This window comes from Carassius auratus, chromosome 3, assembly GCF_003368295.1.
Source record: "Carassius auratus strain Wakin chromosome 3, ASM336829v1, whole genome shotgun sequence".
Lineage (NCBI taxonomy): Eukaryota > Metazoa > Chordata > Actinopteri > Cypriniformes > Cyprinidae > Carassius > Carassius auratus.
Window position 1 is genome coordinate 21,886,063 of NC_039245.1, and position 21,553 is coordinate 21,907,615.

At 36.4% G+C, this 21,553-nt stretch overlaps 4 protein-coding genes across 8 annotated transcripts; 2 read left to right on the plus strand and 2 right to left on the minus strand.

Annotated features, from left to right (window-relative positions):
• The first annotated feature begins 1,157 nt into the window (after window positions 1-1,157).
• On the plus strand, window positions 1,158-9,229 carry amdhd2 (amidohydrolase domain containing 2). 4 transcript variants are annotated; one of them, XM_026214308.1, is made up of 14 exons: window positions 1,302-1,341; window positions 1,458-1,488; window positions 1,982-2,101; window positions 2,381-2,517; window positions 2,663-2,802; window positions 3,233-3,287; window positions 3,402-3,614; window positions 3,689-3,777; window positions 4,040-4,184; window positions 4,341-4,448; window positions 4,918-4,986; window positions 5,103-5,204; window positions 5,914-6,034; window positions 9,121-9,229. In XM_026214308.1, the coding sequence occupies exons 1-13, from the start codon at window positions 1,317-1,319 to the stop codon at window positions 5,985-5,987; spliced, it is 1,308 nt and encodes a 435-aa protein (XP_026070093.1). In that variant the 5' UTR covers window positions 1,302-1,316; the 3' UTR covers window positions 5,988-6,034; window positions 9,121-9,229. The 4 variants fall into 4 exon arrangements, with proteins under 4 accessions (XP_026070102.1, XP_026070111.1, XP_026070093.1 ...); XM_026214300.1 differs by lacking the exon at window positions 9,121-9,229 and having other exon boundaries at window positions 5,914-6,566; XM_026214317.1 differs by lacking the exons at window positions 1,302-1,341; window positions 1,458-1,488; window positions 9,121-9,229 and adding an exon at window positions 1,158-1,245 and having other exon boundaries at window positions 5,914-6,566.
• jmjd8 (jumonji domain containing 8) lies at window positions 6,625-9,502 on the minus strand. Of its 2 annotated transcripts, XM_026214348.1 has the most exons (10): window positions 9,224-9,502; window positions 8,973-9,062; window positions 8,701-8,749; window positions 8,509-8,605; window positions 8,310-8,378; window positions 8,080-8,199; window positions 7,900-7,967; window positions 7,662-7,796; window positions 7,405-7,520; window positions 6,625-7,369 (listed from the first exon to the last, which is right to left on the minus strand). In XM_026214348.1, the coding sequence occupies exons 1-9, from the start codon at window positions 9,319-9,321 to the stop codon at window positions 7,440-7,442; spliced, it is 807 nt and encodes a 268-aa protein (XP_026070133.1). In that variant the 5' UTR covers window positions 9,322-9,502; the 3' UTR covers window positions 6,625-7,369; window positions 7,405-7,439. The 2 variants fall into 2 exon arrangements, with proteins under 2 accessions (XP_026070133.1, XP_026070125.1); XM_026214340.1 differs by having other exon boundaries at window positions 6,625-7,520; window positions 9,224-9,498.
• Window positions 9,503-10,455: 953 nt separating this feature from the next.
• Window positions 10,456-16,811, plus strand: slc25a19 (solute carrier family 25 member 19). The gene is made up of 7 exons (XM_026214360.1): window positions 10,456-10,622; window positions 12,777-12,910; window positions 13,385-13,540; window positions 13,968-14,138; window positions 14,288-14,462; window positions 15,096-15,226; window positions 15,864-16,811. The coding sequence occupies exons 2-7, from the start codon at window positions 12,779-12,781 to the stop codon at window positions 16,038-16,040; spliced, it is 942 nt and encodes a 313-aa protein (XP_026070145.1). The 5' UTR covers window positions 10,456-10,622; window positions 12,777-12,778; the 3' UTR covers window positions 16,041-16,811.
• Window positions 16,812-17,633: 822 nt separating this feature from the next.
• On the minus strand, window positions 17,634-19,693 carry LOC113050914 (myeloid-associated differentiation marker homolog). Its single transcript, XM_026214374.1, has one exon. It carries the CDS (start codon window positions 19,272-19,274, stop codon window positions 18,420-18,422), a length of 855 nt encoding a protein of 284 aa, XP_026070159.1. The 5' UTR covers window positions 19,275-19,693; the 3' UTR covers window positions 17,634-18,419.
• Window positions 19,694-21,553: the final 1,860 nt, after the last annotated feature.

Below are 21,553 nucleotides of genomic sequence, written 5' to 3' on the forward strand. Positions count from 1 at the left end.
ACAAATGGAAGTGAATGGAAGGCACTCTGTTATCATGTGTTCTTACTATATTTGCCTTTTATTCCACTGGCTTTGATTTTGTGTATTTTCTTAAGTACTTTGGCATGATCCGAGAGGTCAAGGTCACAATAACACAATGTTTCTTTTTCTGATGGGTTTGTTCAAATTTGTGTATAGACAAATCCTATACAAGAAAAGTTACAAAATCTTTGTTGCACACAAAATCTATTTAGCATTTCCACTTTTATTGTCAGTAAAATATAGTTCTGTAAACAGAAACACACATGTAGGGTAAGTTGTCACAAACAGAACCTGCTTTTACCTAAGTAAACATAGCACTTTATTCAATGTATGTATGTATAATGTTTGACACCAGGACAAACATCATGTTAATAAGGATTTTGGGGAAACACAACAAGCTAAATTACAGATCAGTATTTCTATTAAATATGACATATTCTTATGAAAATGTTGCCAAGTTATGACTCCCATTATTACACATATTTTTCATAATGGTTTGCCCCAAGAGCACATTAACATGCAAATTAGATGCAATGCATAGATACAATTTATAGAATAGGAAAACTAATTTTATGGACATTTTACACACATTACATAAAGTAAAATAGTATCAATTCATTCTGTTAGCCTATGTCGTGATACAACATAGTTGAGAATCAGCTTGGTACAAAGTTTGGTTAAAAATAGCCTGAAATCCAATCAGTGAATAAATAAATAAAATATTGTTTTTGCCAATGCATGCCATTAATTTGTTTCTTATGCTCAAATCAATGTAATGACATAAAAATTTAACAAAAACTTCTCTTTTTTGGGGGTTTTTCAAGAGGATATTATTATTATTTTTTTGTTTTTTTATAGAATTGCAGCTGGTGGTAGATTAGGATAAACAAAAACTGTTGTATTACTGTTGTAATAATAATACTCATCATACAGATATAATGATAGAAATAAAGTTGGATAAATAAACATTATAATTGTAAAAAATTTTACAGCTTTCTTATTTAAAAAAAAGAACGTTTTTTAGATATTGTTGAACTTGTGTCTTTAAAAATCAATTTTGTATTTATTTATTTTGTATTTTTCCCTTTTGTTTGTATTTATGTTGCGGTTTTTAACACGTGCTTTGGCCACGCCTTCTCATCAGCTGACGGTGCGCGTGACGCAGTGGGCAGTGTACTGACTTCCGAAAAAACACGAATCAGAGTAAAAGTATGTGAATCAACGGTAAGATTGTTTATTGAAATGCAGCTGGTAGTCATATTCGTGTCATGATCCGGTATCTGTTAGGTGAATGAATGAAAAGCTCGATCCGTACTTCCGGTGTGTTTGTTTACCTTCTGCTTCAACATTGTAACAGTGTAAGAGCACCGCTTGTTTTAAAAACGGTGCCATTATGTGCTAAATAATAAAAAATAACTATTATAATATTAATGCAGATGTCGAAAGATCAGGATTTCGGTTTACATGGTAAGTTTCTTTACTGGGAGAATTAGTTTGACAGTTCAAAGTTAAATGTTATGTGACATTTATGTCACAAAAAAATAAAAAATAAAACGTGCTCAAAAAGGCAATGTTTGTTAAATCGTTGTGTTTAATGGAGGTCAGGTAAGTTTATTTGCATATCACTTTTAATAATACATATGAAAAGTACCTAAAAAGTGCTCATTGATCATATAAGTGCTAAAACAATAATCATATTATAGCACCTTCAGAAAGTTTGCACCACACACGTTTATGAAACTTTCTATTTCTCATGTGGTCTGTGTTGGTGTAAGATGACCAATGACTAAATAAAACCAAGATGATTTATTTGAAGACTACAGATATGCATCAAATCATTTAAATTGTCATATGAACGTTGATAATCTGTGTGTGTCTGTGTGTTCAAGATGTCCAGGGAATAAAACAGAACTAAGATAGTCCACTGGAAAGAGCTGATATTTCTGGTTTCTCTTCACAGGGTGTTTTTAAGTGTTAGCGGTGGGATTTCGGGAGAGATGCCGTCCAATAAGAGTGTCTCAGACGCCCCGATCACACAGTTTGTGAACTGTAGGATACTGAAAGACCACAGACTGCAATGGTAACATATGATAGCCTACCTCTCATTTCTTTACAATTATAATTATATTTTACAATTATATCTTTCTAAGCTAAAGGATTCAGAGCCTAACAGGGGCCTTTACCAAATCAATAACTATTGTTTTAGATTTTGGATATTATAAATGTATTAATTCAATCACTTGGTTTAATATTATTTGTTTGAAAGCTGGTTATAACATTATGATTTATATCTGACCACAGATTAAATCTAGACTTTTTGCATGTTTATGATTTTGAGGGGAAATCTGTGTGTTTGTAGGGAAGACCTGTGGGTCCGCGAGGGCAAGATTCTGAACCCAGAGAAGCTGTTTTTCGATGAAGAGGGTTATGCAGATCACAAAGTTGACTGCGGGAAAAAAATCATTGCACCTGGATTCATAGACGTACAGATAAATGGTAAACAAGACTCTGAAACCTGCATAAAGCTAAGGTGGAAGTACACAGCAAGTTGACATTGTTACCTCCACCAGTTTACGTAAAAGTTGCTGTGTTCTCACTAATATCTTGTAATGCTAAGCTCCTCCCCTCTTCACACTCATAGGTGGATATGGCATCGACTTCTCCCAGGCCAGTGGTGACATCAGAAGAGGTGTGGCTCAGGTGGCCAAAAAGATTCTAGAACACGGGGTCACTTCCTTCTGCCCCACCCTGGTCACGTCTCCACCGGACATATACCATAAGGTACAATCTATACATCTTCATTAGCCTCTCAGATGCTCAACCGCACACACAAATACATCTTTGCTCTTTTTCCTTGAGATATCTCTGTATCTTCATATCTTCAGAATGCTGGAACTTTTTTGTGCTCTCATGCTATTAGGCTGCATTTATTTGATCAAAAATATAGTAAAAACTGTAATATCATGAAATATTATTACAATTTAAAATAACTTTTCTATTTAAATATATTTTCAAATGTATTCCTGTGATCAAAGCTGTATTTTCAGCATCATTACTGAAGTCTTCAGTGTCACACAATCCTTCAGAAATTAAATAAGTGTAATATGCTGATTTACTGCTCAAGGAACATTTCCTTTTATTATCAGTGTTGAAAACAGTTGTGATGCCTAATATTTTAACACTATCAATGCTGCTGTCGTTCTCTCCACAGGTCATTCCTGAGCTCAGAGTTCAGGACGGTGGGCCTGAAGGGGCAGGAGTTTTAGGCAAGATGTGCACACAAAATAAATAGACTTTATTTACTTCATTCAAATTGTAATGTGTGTTGACCTGGATTTTTAAACTAAAACTGAAACAAAAACAAAAAAAATTTATTTCAGGTATTCATCTGGAGGGGCCGTTCATCAGTGAACAGAAGAGAGGCGCTCACCCTCCTAAGTTCCTCCGCACTTTTAAAGCGGGGGGCGTGGCCGACCTGATGGAGACTTATGGGCACCTGGACAATGTCGCCTTGGTGACCCTTGCACCAGAACTAGCCAATAGCGCGGCTGCAATCCGTGAGCTGTCAGGAAGAGGCATAGTGGTGTCACTTGGTGCGTATGTGATTTCTTTCTTTCTTATTATTTCTGATCCAATTTCTCAACTGGTTGAACATTTCTCTTTCCAGGTCACTCTATGGCTGATCTCTCTCAGGCTGAAGAGGCTGTGCAGAATGGAGCCATGTGCATAACGCACTTATTTAATGCCATGTTGCCTGTTAGTATCACACACACATACACATACCGTACATATTAATGCAATGGCATACAAACACGCATGCACATTCAGTAATTAACAGTTATTTGCATTACATACTGTAAGTCTGTGCACACATATGCATGTTTAGAATAAGACCATATTCTGAGGATGCAATCGCACCATGCAAACAAATAAATTTATACCCAAAAAATCTAAATAGTTTTAAAATGTGGAGATGCATACCAACACACCAGGTATTTAACATTTTGTCTTGTTATAGTTTCATCACAGAGACCCAGGCATTGTGGGATTGCTTACAAGTGACCGTATTCCACCAGGTCGGATGGTTTACTACGGTATGATCGCAGACGGGATACACACACACCCTGCAGCGCTGCGCATCGCATACAGAGCTCATCCTGCTGGTATTCACACACACAAATGTGTTAATAAAACTGATCGTATAATACATTACAAAACATTTTAATGCATACATCCCTGTCAAATTCTCTCTGTAATTAATTAGTGAGTTAAACCATGTGTAAGTATAGTGTGTGTGTGTGTGTGTGTGTGTGTGGCAGGGTTGGTGCTGGTCACTGACGCTGTGACAGCGATGGGTCTGCCTCCTGGTCAACACTCACTCGGACAGCAGCAGATTGACATCCAGGGCCTTCACGCTTACGTCGCAGGTCAGCATCATATTCTTCCTGCTCTGTGTGTGTAGCAAACTAACCCAGATGCATCTTATATTTACTGTAGTAATAAATTGTTTGTATGTCAGTGGAGCAGTGTTAAGTTTAACTTTGCACTTTGAATTTGGGCCAATTTCTCTTTGCCGATTTATATCTTTATTATTATTATTATTTAAATTAGATTAGATTATTTAAATTAAATTCAGAAGGTGAAAGGCATTTCCAACCTTGCTTTTACTCAAAGTTTGAGTAAAATTCTTTGTAATATTACCTCTGTTGAGAGTTTAGAGTATTTTTTAATAAAGCTATAATTATTTAGCATAAGTGTTTTAATATGAAAAATATGAAAGGCCTATTGCTCTTATTTATGTGATGATTTTGAGTGTTTTGTTTACATAGATTTGTGGTGCTATTCTAGAGAAATTCCCATTAACAGTATGTTTTATTCATGCATACACAATTTCAGGCACTACAATTCTGAGTGGCAGTATTGCGACCATGGACATGTGTGTGAGACACTTCAGAGAGGTGTCAGGTCAGTGTGTGTCTGATTAAGCTCGCATGTAGGAACTGGTTGCATGTTATTCTATTACAGCACTTTGTGTGTCCATCCTAGATGTTTTATACTGCTGTTTGTGTTTGAGTGTGTAGGCTGTACAGTAGAAGCTGCATTAGAAGCTGCATCACTGCATCCTGCTCAGCTGCTGGGTATCAGTCACAGGAAGGGAACTCTGGAGTTCGGCACTGATGCAGGTATAAATAGGTCTTTTTGGGGCTTATTTTAAAATTGACAGTCACTTATTAAAGGAACAGTTCACTCAAAAAAATGACAAGTTACTGAAAATTTACTCACCCTCAAGCCATCCAAGATGAGTTTGTTTCTTCATCAAAACAGATTTGGTGAAAGTGAGCACTTGCTCGCCAATGGATCCTCTGCAGTGAATGGGTGCCGTCAGAATGAGAGTCCAAACACGCCTTAAAGATGGATTTGATCCTTACAAACCTGCAGCCTTTTGCTTCACAATACATTAATTGATGGACTGGAGTGGTGGATTAATTTGTGATGTTTTTATTAGCTGTTTGGACTCTCATTCTGATGGCACCCATTCACTGTAGAGTATCCATTGGTGAGCAATACAAAATTTCTCTAAATTCATTCAGGCGAAGAAGTAAATTTTCATTTTTGGGTGAATTACTCCTTTAAACTCATACACAATATTCAGAAAAGCTCAAGTGCATTTAATGTGTTAATAGCAAATCACAGCATTGCAACTTTTGCTGTGATTTTCCTGTCATCATATGTGATCCTCTTTGATAGAGAAGCATATACTAGAATATATGAAGATCCAATTGCACATTTTAGGTGTTATTAAGACATAATTGTATCCACTGGATAGATGTCGTGTTCAGAATGAAGTGTTTTTGATATGAAATTCATTGAGTTATGTGTGTTGTTTTGTAGATTTCATTGTGCTTGATGACACACTGACAGTCAGGGAAACCTACATTGCTGGACAGCAGGTCTGGAGGAAGTGACATCATCCGGAGGACTGTCTTCGGCTGGGATCGCTAAGAGTTTTTTGGTTAGAATTTTTTTTCTGTCTTCGGACTTGGATCACTGAGACACATCAGTGCTAAAACATACATGTTATTCTGTCTCATTACATTTAATTCTGTTGATTGATTCCTGAATATAAGAACTACTACATATATTCAAACACTGTTATGACACTCTTTATGCTGATGTACTGTAGCTGAATGCATCTTAGGGCATTCAAAAAAAAAAGAGCCAGAAATCATTTTTATTTCATGGGTGTGTGTGGATGTCGAACACAAATCTAACTTGTTCAAATGTGAAAAACAAAAGTAAAAAAAAAAACCTTAAGGGTCCAGTATTTTAACCTACATAAACCAGTGCTCCCAATCTGATGTGAAACTGGACAGTCACTGATTTCAATGATGTTTATATTCTGTTCTTTTTATTTGTAGACATTTTTAAGGACACACAGTTTTCAGTATTATATTTTCAGTATATTGATAAAAATGTATTTTTGTGAGCGTGAATGAGGAAGATGCACATGATAGATGCATTAAAGATATCCAGCTTACACCGATTTTCTGTTTAATTCAACGCAACATTAAAACCCAATACAAAGAATTCAAATCTTATGTTTTAACAACACAACTTTATTAAAAAAATTACTTAAATCTCACATTGAAAGCATCTTCTATTTAAAAATGATATAGTTCAAGTTAATGGACTGATGGCTTGACTTCAAACGGAGTCAAACTCCTCTGAGTTGGTCCTCTGATCAACAAATCCTTGATCGGTCCTTCGAATCAAACACACATGGTGTGTGACCACTAGAGCTGGGCTATGCAATACCATAAATGCAATATACATATATATTTTACATCCTGCCCAATGTTGTCCAGTGAAACAATGTTTATATTAAAGGCAATGAAAACAAATACAGTGAAGGTAGGCTGTTATCCGTTATGTGCCAAAAATGGACTAAAAACACTTTACATTCAAACATTGTAACAACATTACAATCTGAAAACAAAGTTCAATTCACTCAACTAAAAATAAGTCAATGAACACAATAGAACAGATTAATTGCATTTCATATTTAAAAACCCCATTGCTGTGATCTGCGATCATAAAGTACACTTACGTGTAGGTTTAAAATTCTACATTTGACACGACATATTTGCATCTGAAGGGGTGAGCCTCATTAAACTATACATCTTAACTATATCTTATAGTTAACATTAGTTATTTTAAAGCCCTTAATATAACGTATGTCTCACGTTTAGGACAAATTGGATTATGCACTTTCCCTGGAGCAGCTCCGTGTCCTCTGCTATTATTCGGATGCGCTCATACCAAACTACTGTATATCGATAAAAACAGCATTGCCTCATTCCATACCGCTTTTACAAACTCGATATACCACCCAGCCCTAGAGACCAACACATCAGTCTTCACCCCAGAAAAGTTGAAATGAAAACGCTGGTGTCCAGATTTAGAGTTGCATGCCACCAACGATCTGGAAAATACAGCACCTGAACAAAAACATTGGGTTTCATCTCAGGAATACATGATTTTGACTGTACTTCAACCCTTATTTAGTGCCTAGTGATGAAGTGTATAGATGGGTTCAAATTGCACCCTGCTCAAAAAGAAGAAAGGTTTGTTAACCTCACCTCTCCGGGTCGTATGGTGCACTCCAGGGGCCTCTGGTGGAGCGGCAGGTTTGGGTAGGACCGAGAAACCCAGGAGAGAGAGGTATAGTTGGGATGGAATTCAGGTGCCTCGTCAGGGGGGTAAAGAAACCAACGCTGGAGAACACGAGCACATCAGTATATATATACAGACTGGGAAAATGACATCTGTACTTAAGCTGTAAATAATGCATTTGTCTGAGTTTAGAGGTCCACCGACCTTCCTGCCGTAGATAACTTCAGAGTAGCCGGGACCATGCCAGTGAAACGGGACGCCAGTACCTGGTCCTGCAGGAGAGGGACATTGGGTCTCATTCACTAAGCATGCAAACACACATTTTTGGGTGAACCTTTAAAGAACTAATTAGCTGGATCAGAGAATATGTATTTGCACACATACCAGCAATCCCAAATCTATATGCAGGATGCATGAATGGAAGAGAAAAGGGTGGCGCTTTATACTCCTCAAACAGCAAATGCCACTCCGTGAAGTTATTGTCCCCGAAGAAGTACAGCGTATCTGAAATGCAAATGCACACACATTATGAAATAATCATGCATGCACAGTGGGGAAAGCGTGTAGAAAGTGCTGATTTAGTGTGTGTGTGCAAAGGATGAGAGAGAACTGACCACTGCCCAGGATGTCTTCAGGCTGAGGGGTCAACAGGAACTTCACAAACTCTTCAAACCGCACATCCACTATTAAAAGAAAAAGATATGGGAAATATAACAGAGCAATATAAATCACTTACACTACTGTCTGGGCTCAGTATGATTTTATTGGCCATGCACCTGAAAAGAATATGTGAAAGTGTGTATATGCGTCTACCTTTCCTGTATGAGTGTGTATTGGCCGTGCTGAGACGGACCGTTTTCTCTGCGTATTCTCTCAACAGATTTGCTTTGGAACACAGGATGCGGAACTTCTGGAACAACCAATCAGAACACAGCACTGTTAGGAACGAATCAATTAGAACTTACAGCAATTAACACCTGAGATACAGTTAAACCACAATCTTACTGTGTTATCTGTAAGCCCTCTGAGTATAACTGGTTTTGCATAAGCATACCTGTAAAATAAAATAAAAAAGTATATATATTCAGATTGTAATATTTAATATATTTTTTATTACTATTTAATTTATTATCGTTTAAGATTAGAATTTGTATAAGATCTGCTTTCCAGGATAAACTAAATACATAAAACAATTCAATGCATTTTTTTACGTGACCTAAATGTCTAAACGCTATCAACTCTGAATGTGTGTGTGTGTGTGTGTGTGTTGTTCTTACTCTTCAATAAACTCTGTGTGTGTTATTGAGTTCGCATCTCTGATCTCAATGTTGCACTCGCCTTCATCCTCAATTTTGGAATCCAGTCCCCTGAAAAACAAGTAAAATTAATCTCACTCACAAAGCTTTTTTTATTTAATTTTATTAGGTGGTCAATTGCATGGAGTCCGGATTTGAGATGGAGCACGGTGTCTGTGTTTCGAAACAAAGTGACTGGCTCGGTTTGAGACACCATACGGTATTTCTCTCACCATCCTCCATCATCTCCACCGGGGGCGTCAGTGCAGTGAGATGAAGCCGGTAACTGCACTAAGAGGAGCAGTAAAAGAGCCCTGACAGCCAGATCCATGTTTCTTTATCACCTGTCCGAAATAACGCACATGACACCACCTGATTGTTCCACCATCGACCGCTTTCAAAAGTACCTCGAGCCTCAGTTCCTGGTTTCAGCAGCGCGTCATTGACCAATCAGCGGAGGCCACACCGGGATGTGGGCGGGGCCTCACAATTCATACAGCAGAATAGACTCTTACTTTTTTATTTTATGTTAATTGTAATTATATACAATAATCGTTAAATATTCTATTTTTATGTTTTTGCATTATATACTCAATAATAAAAAAATAACGATTTTTTAATGTGTCTGGGGAGGTCATATTTTCATTTTAGGTTTATGGGAATATGTTTATGATAAACTTCTGAGCATATCATTTGTTTATCGTTCACAATTGTTTGTTATTATTAATGTTATTATATTGTTTCTTGTATTATACAGATGTGGTAAAGCATAATGTTTATTATATATATCATTTTATAGATATGATATGTCATACGTGTTAATCTGCTTCATATTTTCACTGTTTGCAGGTTTTGTATTATGTACGCAATAATGAAGAATATTTTCACCTCAGCTTTATGAGCTCATGTTTATATTCTCATAAATTACAAACTTACAAACTTCATAAATTAATTTAACATGAATTTAAAACGAACAGGCAAGATATATATGTATAATTAATATGATTGAGATGATAATTTTGCTTGTGATTACTTTCCCTGATGCGCTTATGTATATATATATACACACACACATATGTAATGTTTCTTGTATTATTCATAAATTGGATGTGTTAAGAATAGTATTTTATATTCTAATAATATTAGTAATAAACATTATTCTTTAGCATATCTGAATCTTTCATAAGTATTAAGGATTTAAAAATAATTGCATTATTTAAGACTTTCTTTGTAATGTTTTCTGTATTCAGAAGCTGGATGCGTTACGCATACATTTTAATATTTTAATAATATTAGTTAATATTATAAAATATTGTTTTTGTTTTATTTTATTGTTTGACCATGTTATTATTTATTTTTGTGTCAAATAACAATATTCATAAAACGTTTATATTAAATGCATTCAAATGGAAATGAAAAGTACGACGGTAGGAACCAGTGTGTTCAGTGTGAGATCCAACACGGTCAGTAAACACAGTGGCGCCGCTGTGTGTGTCATTGGTGTGTGTGCTGTCCAGCATGAAGGGAACATGAGGAGGTGCCCTCTAACACCACACCGCTGCTGCTGCTCTGCACTCATAAGAGAACATCACAAAAAGCGGATTCTACAGAGGAGGTAGACACTCAAGGAAGGTATGTTCACGTAACACGAGTCTATCTTTTTAAACGTCTGCTTAGTGTGCGTGACGTTAGTAGCAGCGCAACACTGGCTGTGTCTCAAACCACACAGAGCTGCTGCTTACCAAGACAAGATTTTTGGGCATCATAAGCACGTCCCGGACGAAACCATCTAAAGCTGCCTATCTAGCTCAGAAGGTTTTGAAACACTGATGTTGAGAAGTACATTTACCATGAGTATTGTTACATTTTAAACATAATATACATATAAATAAAATATCATAAACATATAATACATTTTATTTTTAAGACACATTTAATTATCTGGTAAATTAGTAATTCTACTATAGTTGTCATCCATCCACACACCAGTAACAGTGATTTTCTTTCATATATATATATATATATATATATATATATATATATATATATATATATATATATATATATATATAAAGTGAAAGTGAAGTGACATTCAGCCAAGTATGGTGACCCATACTCAGAATTTGTGCTCTGCATTTAACCCATCCGAAATGCACACACACAGAGCAGTGAACACACACACACACACACACACACTGTGAGCACACACCCGGAGCAGTGGGCAGCCATTTATGCTGCGGCACCCGGGGAGCAGTTCGGGTTCGATGCCTTGCTCAAGGGCACCTAAGTCGTGGTATTAAAGGTGGAGAGAGAGCTGTTCATGCACTCCCCCCACCCACAATCCCGTCCGGCCCGAGACTAGAACTCACAACCCTTCGATTGGTATATATATATATATATATATATATATATATATATATATATATATATATATATATATATATAATTTGAATTATTTAAATGTATTCCACTGAAGTTATAATTAGGGTGGAACATTTCCAGAAATCTTCCAATAAATACCAGGAATATATATATATATATATATATATGTATTTAAAAAATCCTGAAATGTTTCCAAAATTTACTGGAAAATGACCACTTTTTTGCAACCTCAGTTACCATCCATCCACATGAGCCAAATTGATTATATATATCAATTTGGCTGATGTGGATGGATAAATAACTATGATTACAGTGCAGCATTACCAATCCCAGCTTGTAGGCCTGCTCATATTTAAAATATATAAATAACTTTTCCAAAGTGTAAAGTGCAGCAACAACAGTTTCAGTTTTAAGACCTGCTCAGATTTCAATATAGCGTTGGCCCGATCGGAATTAAGAGCAAAGGTCTGTTTAAATGCCGACGGGAGCTGCATTTGAATTACTGTCATTTTTTCCTAGTTGTAGTGATGTTCACACTCGCGTGATGCCCTTTGAAATAGTGATGGGTCATGTGATGAGCCGATGTGATGTGCCAATCAGATGAGAGTATATGGGATCATAACATTATGTAAAAACAGAGAGGGGGATGAAGTGAAGCAGCACTCCACTGCAAGTTAACGAGTCGTAACAACGTTAATGGAGGGGAGACTGTGTATTGTGGCTTCTTAATCTTCTCAAAAACAGGGCAGATAATCACAGAAAGGAGAAATCAGTCCATCAAAGCTGAAGCATATGATTTTTTTGAATGCCAATCTTCACTGAGGACATTGATACTGTTTGCTTGAGTTTGGTTCTAGTTCTGTGGATTTATTTGCTGTTTTGTTGTTAATTTGTGCAATAAAATGTTTGATTAAAATATTGAACAAAATAATGTTTTTGTAACAAAATAAATGCACAAAATTAGGCAATTATAAGGATCCTCATAAAAACACTGCACATGAAAGGGTTTTCAACACACAAACCATTAATTTTTGCAAAGTTATGGTAAAATAAAAGCCTACAAAAATCCTAAATTAAGAGCGGTCAGGAGTCGAAAGAGCCGGCTCTTCTCTGGGAGCTGAGCCAAAAGAGCCGAACTTCCCAGCACTATTTTGAAAACTTTAGAATCAGCTGCAGGACGGGATTCGCACTGAACGTGGAGACTTTCGCCACTTAATACGTTTGTGTGGACACACGAAAATATACCTATGTTCCGCTCACAAAATATTGCATTCGGTCATTCTGTACACACGTGCACCGTACCGAAAGCCCTGTACCGAAACGGTCCGGTATGAATACATGTACCGTTACACCCCTAATATATCTATATCTATATCTATGTATATATGTGTGTGATCTGAGCAGGAATGGTGGGCTATGATCCAAACTCCCCCGCCGCGGCTCTCACCCCGGAGGAAGCTGCTCTGGCCGGGTCAGCGGCGGGTATGGTCACCCGTGCCCTCATCAGCCCTCTGGATGTCGTCAAAATCAGGTTTCAGGTACGGACTTTCATTTCACTGAGTCACAGGGCTCTTGAGTTTCCGAACTGTACATAATAATGATATGAAAACATAAATATTAACACATTCAACTAAAGCTGTTTTCATCCACAGCTCCCACAGTAGTCTCTATTCTAGTTCATCTGATTCATATAAGTATCCTCATGCCTAAAACATGAGTCACGTTTTCCCGTGGAATTTAAGTACCACTCCCAAATCCACGGCTCTGCTGAGCAGCTCAGTTCACAGAAGACTGTTTATCTGCTTCAAACTGGTTTCAGATGCAGTCCATGAGCTTGTTTTGTGCTTGAATTAGTTTGTTTCGTAGTGTCTGTGGCGTAGAAACTGATGGACAGGCCTCAAGGTGGCAGTGTTACACTTTAGACCTTTTGTTTTCAATTGTTCACACTCAAACGGTATTATATAACAGGATGGTGTTGACTGTTTTGTGTATGTGTGTTGATCTGTCATCAGTTACAGATCGAGCAGGTGTCCTGGAGGAGTCGTCAGGGGAAGTACTGGGGTTTATGGCAGGCCACACGCTGTATCATGACCGAAGAAGGACTTCCTGCCTTCTGGAAAGGTCACATTCCTGCCCAGCTGCTGTCTGTGTGTTATGGGGCAGTTCAGGTACTTGGAGATAAATAATATGTATTCATAATATATATATGAATATAACATTTTGATGAGGTCAGGAAAATAGGAATCATCTTCCTGTTTAATTATTAAGCCACATAAATTTTCTGTTTTTAGTCTAATGTTTTATATTTTATTTCAGCTTTATTTACTGAAAATAATATAATATAGTTACTGAAAATAATTGTTAACAGTTTTAGTTAATAACAATAATGCAGGTCTGATGTTGTTGCAATAATAAATGTTGTTTTATATTTTATTCGTCTTTGAACTTGAAGCCGTGAATGAGTTAATATTCGATTCTATTCAATTCTATTCTACATGTAGCTTACCCTATTTTGTATTTTCTAAATATCAAAAATTAGGGGTCATCCTTAACACAGTTGTAGATATTTGACACATTCTCTCTGTTTTGTCCTAGTTTGCGAGTTTTGAAGCGTTAACGGAGCTGGTCCATAAGAAGACGGTGTATAACAGCCAGACCCCAGGAGTGCACTTCATCTGCGGGGGTCTGGCCGCCTGCTCCGCCACCGTCGCCTGCCAGCCGCTGGACACCCTCCGCACACGCTTCGCTGCTCAGGGCGAACCCAAGGTCTGTGTCTGAATGCATCTGAATGCATTCATAATAAAAAACTGAATGAAAATGGTTCTAGTACCTATCAGTGCAAGATTCCTGCAGATCTCTTTTTGGCAGGCTGGAATGAATCCCACAGGTTTTCAAAGGTTTTCTCATGTGTACAGATCTATCGTAACCTCAGACATGCCGTGGCCTCAATGTTCCGCACAGAGGGGCCCTTCGCCTTCTATAGGGGCCTCACACCCACCCTAGTGGCCGTCTTTCCATATGCAGGCTTGCAGTTTTTCTTTTATAATATCCTAAAGAATCTTCTGGAGCCCCAAGACACCAAATCTAAAGGTCAGAGTATGCTTTTTAAAATGTGTCATTTCAGTATTTTTTTTATGCACTATTATAATATATATATATATATATATATATATATATATATATATTTTTTTTTTTAGTTATTTATTTTATTTTTTTATTTTAGTTATTTATTTTATTTTATTTTAGTTATTTATTTAAGTTATTTATTTTTTATTTTTTTTATTTTAGTTATTTATTTATTTTATTTTATTTTAGTTATTAGATTTTAGTTATTTATTAGAGTTTAGTTATTTATTAGAGTTTAGTTATTTGTTTGCTTTTATAAAATTCTTTATTTTATTATTCAGCCAATAAGAATTGTATATACGTTTTTTTGTGCTTTTATTTATTTCAGTCTTTTGTTTAGCTTTCATAATTCTTTTTTTTTTATAGTAATTTTAGCGCTTTAACCTCAACTCAATTTAGTTCACAAGGCAACAATTTTAATTTTAATTTTTTTTTTTTTTACGTTTCAAATTTTCACATTTTTTAGGTTTCTCATATAATGTTTATATATTATTTCAGCTGTATTTCAGATAATAGAAACTTTTGTTGTTGTGGTTGTTAGTAGACGCCTCGTGGAAGCTGCTGTTAATGTTGCTGTGGTGTCATGTCTGTTTTCAGGGGGTTTAAACAGTCTGATCAGCGGTAGTTGTGCTGGAGTCATCAGTAAAACAATGACGTATCCGTTTGACCTGATCAAAAAGAGACTTCAAGTGGCTGGATTTGAAGAGGCCAGGATGAAGTTCGGACAGGTGGGTGGAGGTTAAAGATCTGAGTTGCTAATCAAAAGACTGGATTCAAACCAAACAATAACAATGTCTGCTTGCTAGGCTAACTTCACTGTAACTAATTCATATCTAAACCTGAAGAATTACACTTCTGCTATTTTATAACTGTAGATTGTAGGCATTTTTGAGCTGAATACACTTTTGATTAAAAGTTTGGTGTCTGTAAGACTCTGAATAAAGACTTTTATTCAGCAGGGGTTGCATTAAATTGATGGATAGTGGCTGTGAAGACATTTAGAATGTTCCAAAAGATTCCTAATTTAAATGAACAGTTCCAAAAGAATCCTGAAACAAATCTGAAGCAGCAGCTGTTTTCAACACTAATGATAATTCAGTCTTTCTTGAGCATCAAATCAGTCAATCAGAATGATTTCTGAAGAATCATGTGATACTGAAGACTGGAGTAATGATGCTGAAAATTCAGCTTTGATCATAGGATTAAATTACATTTTAAAATATATCCAAATTGAAAATTGTGCAATATTGTTGTATTTTTGATCAAATAAATGCCGCCTTGGTGAACATAATTAAGAGAATATCAAAAACACTTTGGAATGGTAGTACACGTAATGAACTCGTATTTCTTGTGTTTTCTGTGCAGGTGCGGACGTATCATGGATTTGTGGACTGTGTGCTGAGGATCGGCAGAGAGGAAAGGCTCCGGGGTTTCTTTAAGGGGCTCTCCCCGAGTCTCCTGAAGGCTGCTATGTCCACAGGCTTCACCTTCTTCTGGTACGAGTTCTTCATCAATGCCATTGTCAGCCTCAAGAACAGCTAGTGAGAGAAACCTTACAGATGTAAGATCATCAGCTGGAACTCAAGATACACCGCTGTTGTACTTCACCAGAAAGATATTTTAACCTCTGCTTCGCTCTGCTGAAGCCCTGAACTGAACAGTCAGCTGAAATGTCTGTGTTTATGTGTAACAGTGAGCTCTACCTCTCTTGTGTCTCTCGACTGGAGACTTGAAAACCATTGTTACACATTTTAGGATTTTAAGTTTTGTCATAATGACTGCATGTTTTGGTTTACACTCTGAATTAGGATTTATTTTTTATACATAACACTGGAAATCAGAATGCTTAACTTATAGTTTTGGGAGTTTTGTATTTCAAAAACATTTAAACTATATACTTGATATGGTGCAGGAAATATTCAGTCATCTGGTTTATACAAATAGATTCATTTCAGGTCTTATGGGTTTGTTTGTTTTTATTTATTTTTTTACTTATTTTATGTCATGGTTAAGGCTTTTAAATGGTGAATGGTCAAGGCTTTTATGAATTACATTTTAAAAATGGTATATTCCCTATTTACGGACGGATAAAGTTAGTTTCGAACAGTTTGAACCTCCATGTATCCATGTTACTCTGGCTTTATTTCTGCCCATATTTATGTATTTTTTTTTTATTGTACTTTCTCACTAACATTAGCAAAAACAAACTCTTCGTAAGATCATAGTGGTTTTACTTTTACTACTGTGTAGTTCTATACAAAAACTATGGAAGTCTGTTTCCGCCACTGAATACAAATTAAAACAAGTTAATTGCAACTTTTTATTTCACAATTCTGACTTTCTTTTTTTCTCACAATTGCGAGTTCATATCTCACAATTTTTACTTTTTTCTCAGAATTGAGTTATATAGTCAGAATTGTGAGATCTATATATATATATATATATAAAATCTTTAGAAGTTGCAATTGTGAGTTTATATTATGCAATTATGACTTTCTTTTTTCTCACAACTTCTCGCAGTTTTTACTTTTCTTTTCTCAGAATTGCGTTAATAAAGTCAGAATTGTGAGATATGAACTCGCAATTTCATGAAAAAAAACTCAGGATTGCGAGTTTATGTCTCGCAATTCGGACTTTTTTTTCTCACAATTGTGTTTATAACTCATAATTGCAAGTTTATATCAAGCAGTTCTGACTTTATAACTCGCAATTGCTAGTTCATAACTCAGAATATCTCATTTATGAAGTCAGAATGATAGATATGAAGATATGAACTCGCAATTCTGAACTGTGACATAAAAAGTTGCAATTACCTTGTTTTATTTTTTATTTAGTGGCAGAAACAGGCTTTCATAAAAAACACATAATGATCATATTACAAAAATGTATGGCAAACAAATGAGTGACATGCAAGAAAAAAAAGCAATAATTTTTCTAATAAAATTATTTTATTTACATTTTCTTTGTCATCCTGTCCTTCTTTTATGTGTGGAGAATGAATTATTGCAAAGAATGTTTCCTAATTATTAGATAATCTTTAGTTATATTCAGATTTTTTATGTTAATGTTAGTTAAAATGTTAATGTTTATAAAAAGAAGTCATTATTAATATTCTAACAAATAAAACAGACACACTGTAAAAAAATATGCTTTAATCTGAATTATTAAATTAACAGGATAAACCTCAGCCATTTGTTCATTTTGTGGGACACTGCTTAGGATGGATTTAGATTAAAAACAGCTACGAAATCTCCTACTCAACTTCTAAAGTTAATTACCTCTGAATATTTCTCACATCGTACAACATTTCGGCTTTCTGCGAGAATATACGACAACAGACAAAAATAATATTGGTAACAAAAAAAAAAATCCCTGTGCAAAATTATAGTCAAGTATATTATTCTGGAGTGATATAAATCAATACCTTACTGTAGTAATGGTAATGCTAGTAGTAGTACTATAACTTACATAGTTAATTTACAATGAATAAAGATTAGCGGTATGTGACTTCCTGGTAATTAAAACTCATCTGTACTAAACCTTCTTCGTAATATGTCGGACTAATTAGGGTGCGGCCACATTTACCTTTGCGTGGCGAACATCCGAGGGCAAAATCTGGTCAAATCAGTAATTCGAATCCGTGTGATTTGGTGGATTTGGAAACGTTTCCCTGTGCATTTTTTTGCATCAGATTCAGGTTTATTCAACATTCGCGTTTTTCGCCTCGTTGAAACTTCTTAGTTTGGAAGTGGCCTCTCAGTAAGAGGTGTTTCCTGCATCACTACAAACATTGGACCTTTTTGCCAATCTGTCAATTTTTTTTGTGAAAGGTTCGCTAAGTGACTACTCAGCATATACATATACACATCCTTGCAAAGATTATTTTTCATGTTAAACCAATGATATGGCATGGGTAAGGCATTACTCCTGGCCACGGTAGCTAAAGAACACAATTTTAACAGAGTAGGCCAAATCTCCAGTGTATATGAAGAAGTTTATGATGGTCATGGAAGTCACCACCACCAGATCATCCCATGAACACGGGTTACAATTATTTGGACGTGGGTTTCCGTCAAACACATATAGTGGCCAGATAACAACCGCAGTTGCGTACATAGCCACAGCCAGGATGTTGAAGCTAATGACCGCTTTGTCAAAAGAAAATGGAAAGATGGAAGACAGCTTGGCGATGGTGAGGAAAACTATCAGCAATGAGAAAACAAAGCATATGGAGTAGACGGCCACGCACCACTGCGTTCCTGGAACCACCTTATAGTCGGCGGGACTCAAAGACGTGAATATGATGCAGGCGACGAATGTCTCCAGGATCTTGAGGAGACCAGGAACGGTGGTGAGGAAGCCGCTGGTTTCACCAGGTCTTTTGTGGATCAGCCAGACCTCAGCGCTGTACAGCCCGAAACACAACCAGGACACCACAGACGCCCCGATCTGCCTGGAGCAGGAGGGGCAGGAGAAGAACTCAGGGTAGATGATCGCAATGGTGAACATCATAAGTGTGGCCAACATTGCAAAAGCCATGGTGAAGTCTTCCCAGGAAATGGGCACTTTGGTGTTCAGGTCGGTAAACTCCAAAATGATGATAAGGAGGGTGGTGAAACAGCAGAAGCACCAGCAGAACATGCACCAAGCCCAATGGGACGTGGCTGTGTCCCCCGCTGACGCTGCCAGTGCAAAGCAGATGCATGTTAGAAGCACCTCCACCATCCGAACAATGCCAATTGGAAGAATCAGTGATCTGAAATCCAAACGCAACATGACCGAACGGTTTCACAAATCCCAAAGCCTTCGTTTTGTTTCGTTTTTCAAAATCCCAGTGATTTGATTCCTCGAAACAGTGTTACATTCTTCTGAGCTTCTTTGTGCAGTTTCACTGTGCCAGAAATGTCAACATATCCACAACAGATCCTGTTAAACTCTTCTTTTTTTCTCCTCGCGTCGTCCTCTGGTTTTTGTATTCCACAGGGATTCTTGAAAAATCAATAGCCAGAAATAAAAAATCAGTTCGTTCTCAGGTGGCAGCAAACATGTTTGATCATGCTGACTCTATAGAAGCCGTTTCGAGTTTATCGCTTTTATGACCTTTCTCCAGGTTCTCATTGGTCGCGGGCCTGTTGTTGTCCTGGGAGCTGAACTCTGGACTAATGCTGGGCTTGTTCTAATCTTCACCTTTGGGCTTCAGTCCCTCCTCAAGATAACTTCTGGTTTGCAGTTATACTAAAGTCATTGTTATCAAAGATCAATATCAAGTTGAAAATAAAGGTTGCAGTTACACTGTAAACCTGAAGTTGAGAAAACTCTAAAAATTTGAGGTAATCAGTTACATCACATTTTTTATGATGATGTCTCCGATTTTAAGTAAACAGAACTATTATTTTTTGAGTTTGTTTTGCTTAATGCTGTTCTCTTAACTTGTAGCACTGAGTAACCTAACTCATACAATTTGATAGCAATTAACATACAACTTTAACTTATTTTTGAGTTGTTGCAACTCAAGTTAGTAAAAGATTATACTTACAGCATTGTCCAAAAAAATTCTTCCTGAGAAGAAAAATTCAACTTTTAATTTTTATTTTTATGAGAACATTGTCAACAAACAAGAAAGCAGTAACAATACAATATATATATATATATATATATATATATATATATATATATGTATATACACATACAAACCTGATTCCAAAGAAATCGTGAATAAAAACAGGATGCAATGATGTGGAAGTTTCCAATTTCAATATTTTATTCAGAATACAATATAGATGACATATCAAATGTTTAAACTGAGAAAATGTATCATTTTAAGGGAAAAATAAGTTGATTTTTAATTTCATGGCATCAACACATCTCAAAAAAGTTGGGACAAGGCCATGTTTACCACTGTGTGGCATCCTTCTTCTTTTTATAACCATCTGCAAACGTCAGGGGACTCAAGAGAAAAGTTGCTCAAGTTTAGGAATGGGAATGTTGTCCCATTCTTGTCTAATACAGGCTTCTAGTTGCTCAACTGTCTTAGGTCTTCTTTGTCACATCTTCCTCTTTATGATGTGCCAAATGTTTTCTGTGTATGAAAGATCTGGACTGCAGGCTGGCCACTTCAGTATCTGGATCCTTCTTCTGCGCAGCCATGATGTTGTAATTGATACAGTATGTGGTCTGGGATTGTCATGTTAGAAAATGCAAGGTCTTCCCTGAAAGAGACGACATCTGGATGGGAGAATATGTTGTTCTAGAACTTGGATTTACCTTTCAGCATTGATGGTGCCTTTCCAGATGTGTAAGCTGCCCATGACACACACACTCATGCAACCCCATACCATCAGAGATGCAGGCTTCTGAACTGAGCACTGATAACAACTTGGGTTGTCCTTGTCCTCTTTAGTCCGGATGACATGGTGTCTCTGTTTTCAATAAAGAACTTCAAATTTTGATTCGTCTGACCACAGAACAGTTTTCCACTTTGCCATAGTCCATTTTAAATGAGCCTTTACCCAGAGAAAACACCTGCGCTTCTGGATCATGTTTAGATATGGCTTCTTTTTTGACCTTTAGAGTTTTAGCCGGTGACGGTGAATGGCACGGTGGATTGTGTTCACCGACAATGTTTTCTTGAAGTATTCCTGAGCCCATGTTGTGATTTCCATTACAGTAGCATTCCTGTATGTGATGCAGTGCTGTCTAAGGGCCCGAAGATAACGGGTATCCAGTATGGTTTTCCAAACTTGACCCATAGCCTTATATGTACATTTAACTTTTCCGGACTCTTATTGCTACCTGTCAGAACTATTTTGGAATGTGTAGCTCAAATGAAATCCGGAATGAGCCAATTTTTGGCATGACGTTATCTATATTCTATTGTGAATAAAATATACATTTATGAGATTTGTAAACTATTCCATTCCTTTTATACTCACAGTTTGTATAGTGTTCCAAATTTTTTGGAATCTGGTTTTTTTATAATAAAAAAAATTACAAGACGGGTACATAATTAAACAAAACGCATTACATTCAAATGAAAAGACTGAACAACTTACTAT

What these genes read in the sequence shown, in the direction of transcription:
- LOC113050914 (XM_026214374.1), bottom strand. Translation starts at nt 19,274, where the DNA reads ATGTTGCGTTTGGATTTCAGATCACTGATTCTTCCAATTGGCATTGTT.
- slc25a19 (XM_026214360.1), top strand. Translation starts at nt 12,779, where the DNA reads ATGGTGGGCTATGATCCAAACTCCCCCGCCGCGGCTCTCACCCCGGAG. An exon ending in TCGTCAAAATCAGGTTTCAG is followed by an intron (nt 12,911 to 13,384) that starts GTACGGACTTTC and finishes ATCTGTCATCAG; the next exon opens with TTACAGATCGAGCAGGTGTC. An exon ending in CTGCTCAGGGCGAACCCAAG is followed by an intron (nt 14,139 to 14,287) that starts GTCTGTGTCTGA and finishes TCATGTGTACAG; the next exon opens with ATCTATCGTAACCTCAGACA.
- jmjd8 (XM_026214348.1), bottom strand. Translation starts at nt 9,321, where the DNA reads ATGGATCTGGCTGTCAGGGCTCTTTTACTGCTCCTCTTAGTGCAGTTA. An exon ending in TACACACTCATACAGGAAAG is followed by an intron (nt 8,379 to 8,508) that starts GTAGACGCATAT and finishes TTCTTTTAATAG; the next exon opens with TGGATGTGCGGTTTGAAGAG. An exon ending in TGAAGACATCCTGGGCAGTG is followed by an intron (nt 8,200 to 8,309) that starts GTCAGTTCTCTC and finishes TTTGCATTTCAG; the next exon opens with ATACGCTGTACTTCTTCGGG.
- amdhd2 (XM_026214308.1), top strand. Translation starts at nt 1,317, where the DNA reads ATGAAAAGCTCGATCCGTACTTCCG. An exon ending in CCTTCACGCTTACGTCGCAG is followed by an intron (nt 4,449 to 4,917) that starts GTCAGCATCATA and finishes ACACAATTTCAG; the next exon opens with GCACTACAATTCTGAGTGGC. An exon ending in ACACTTCAGAGAGGTGTCAG is followed by an intron (nt 4,987 to 5,102) that starts GTCAGTGTGTGT and finishes TTGAGTGTGTAG; the next exon opens with GCTGTACAGTAGAAGCTGCA.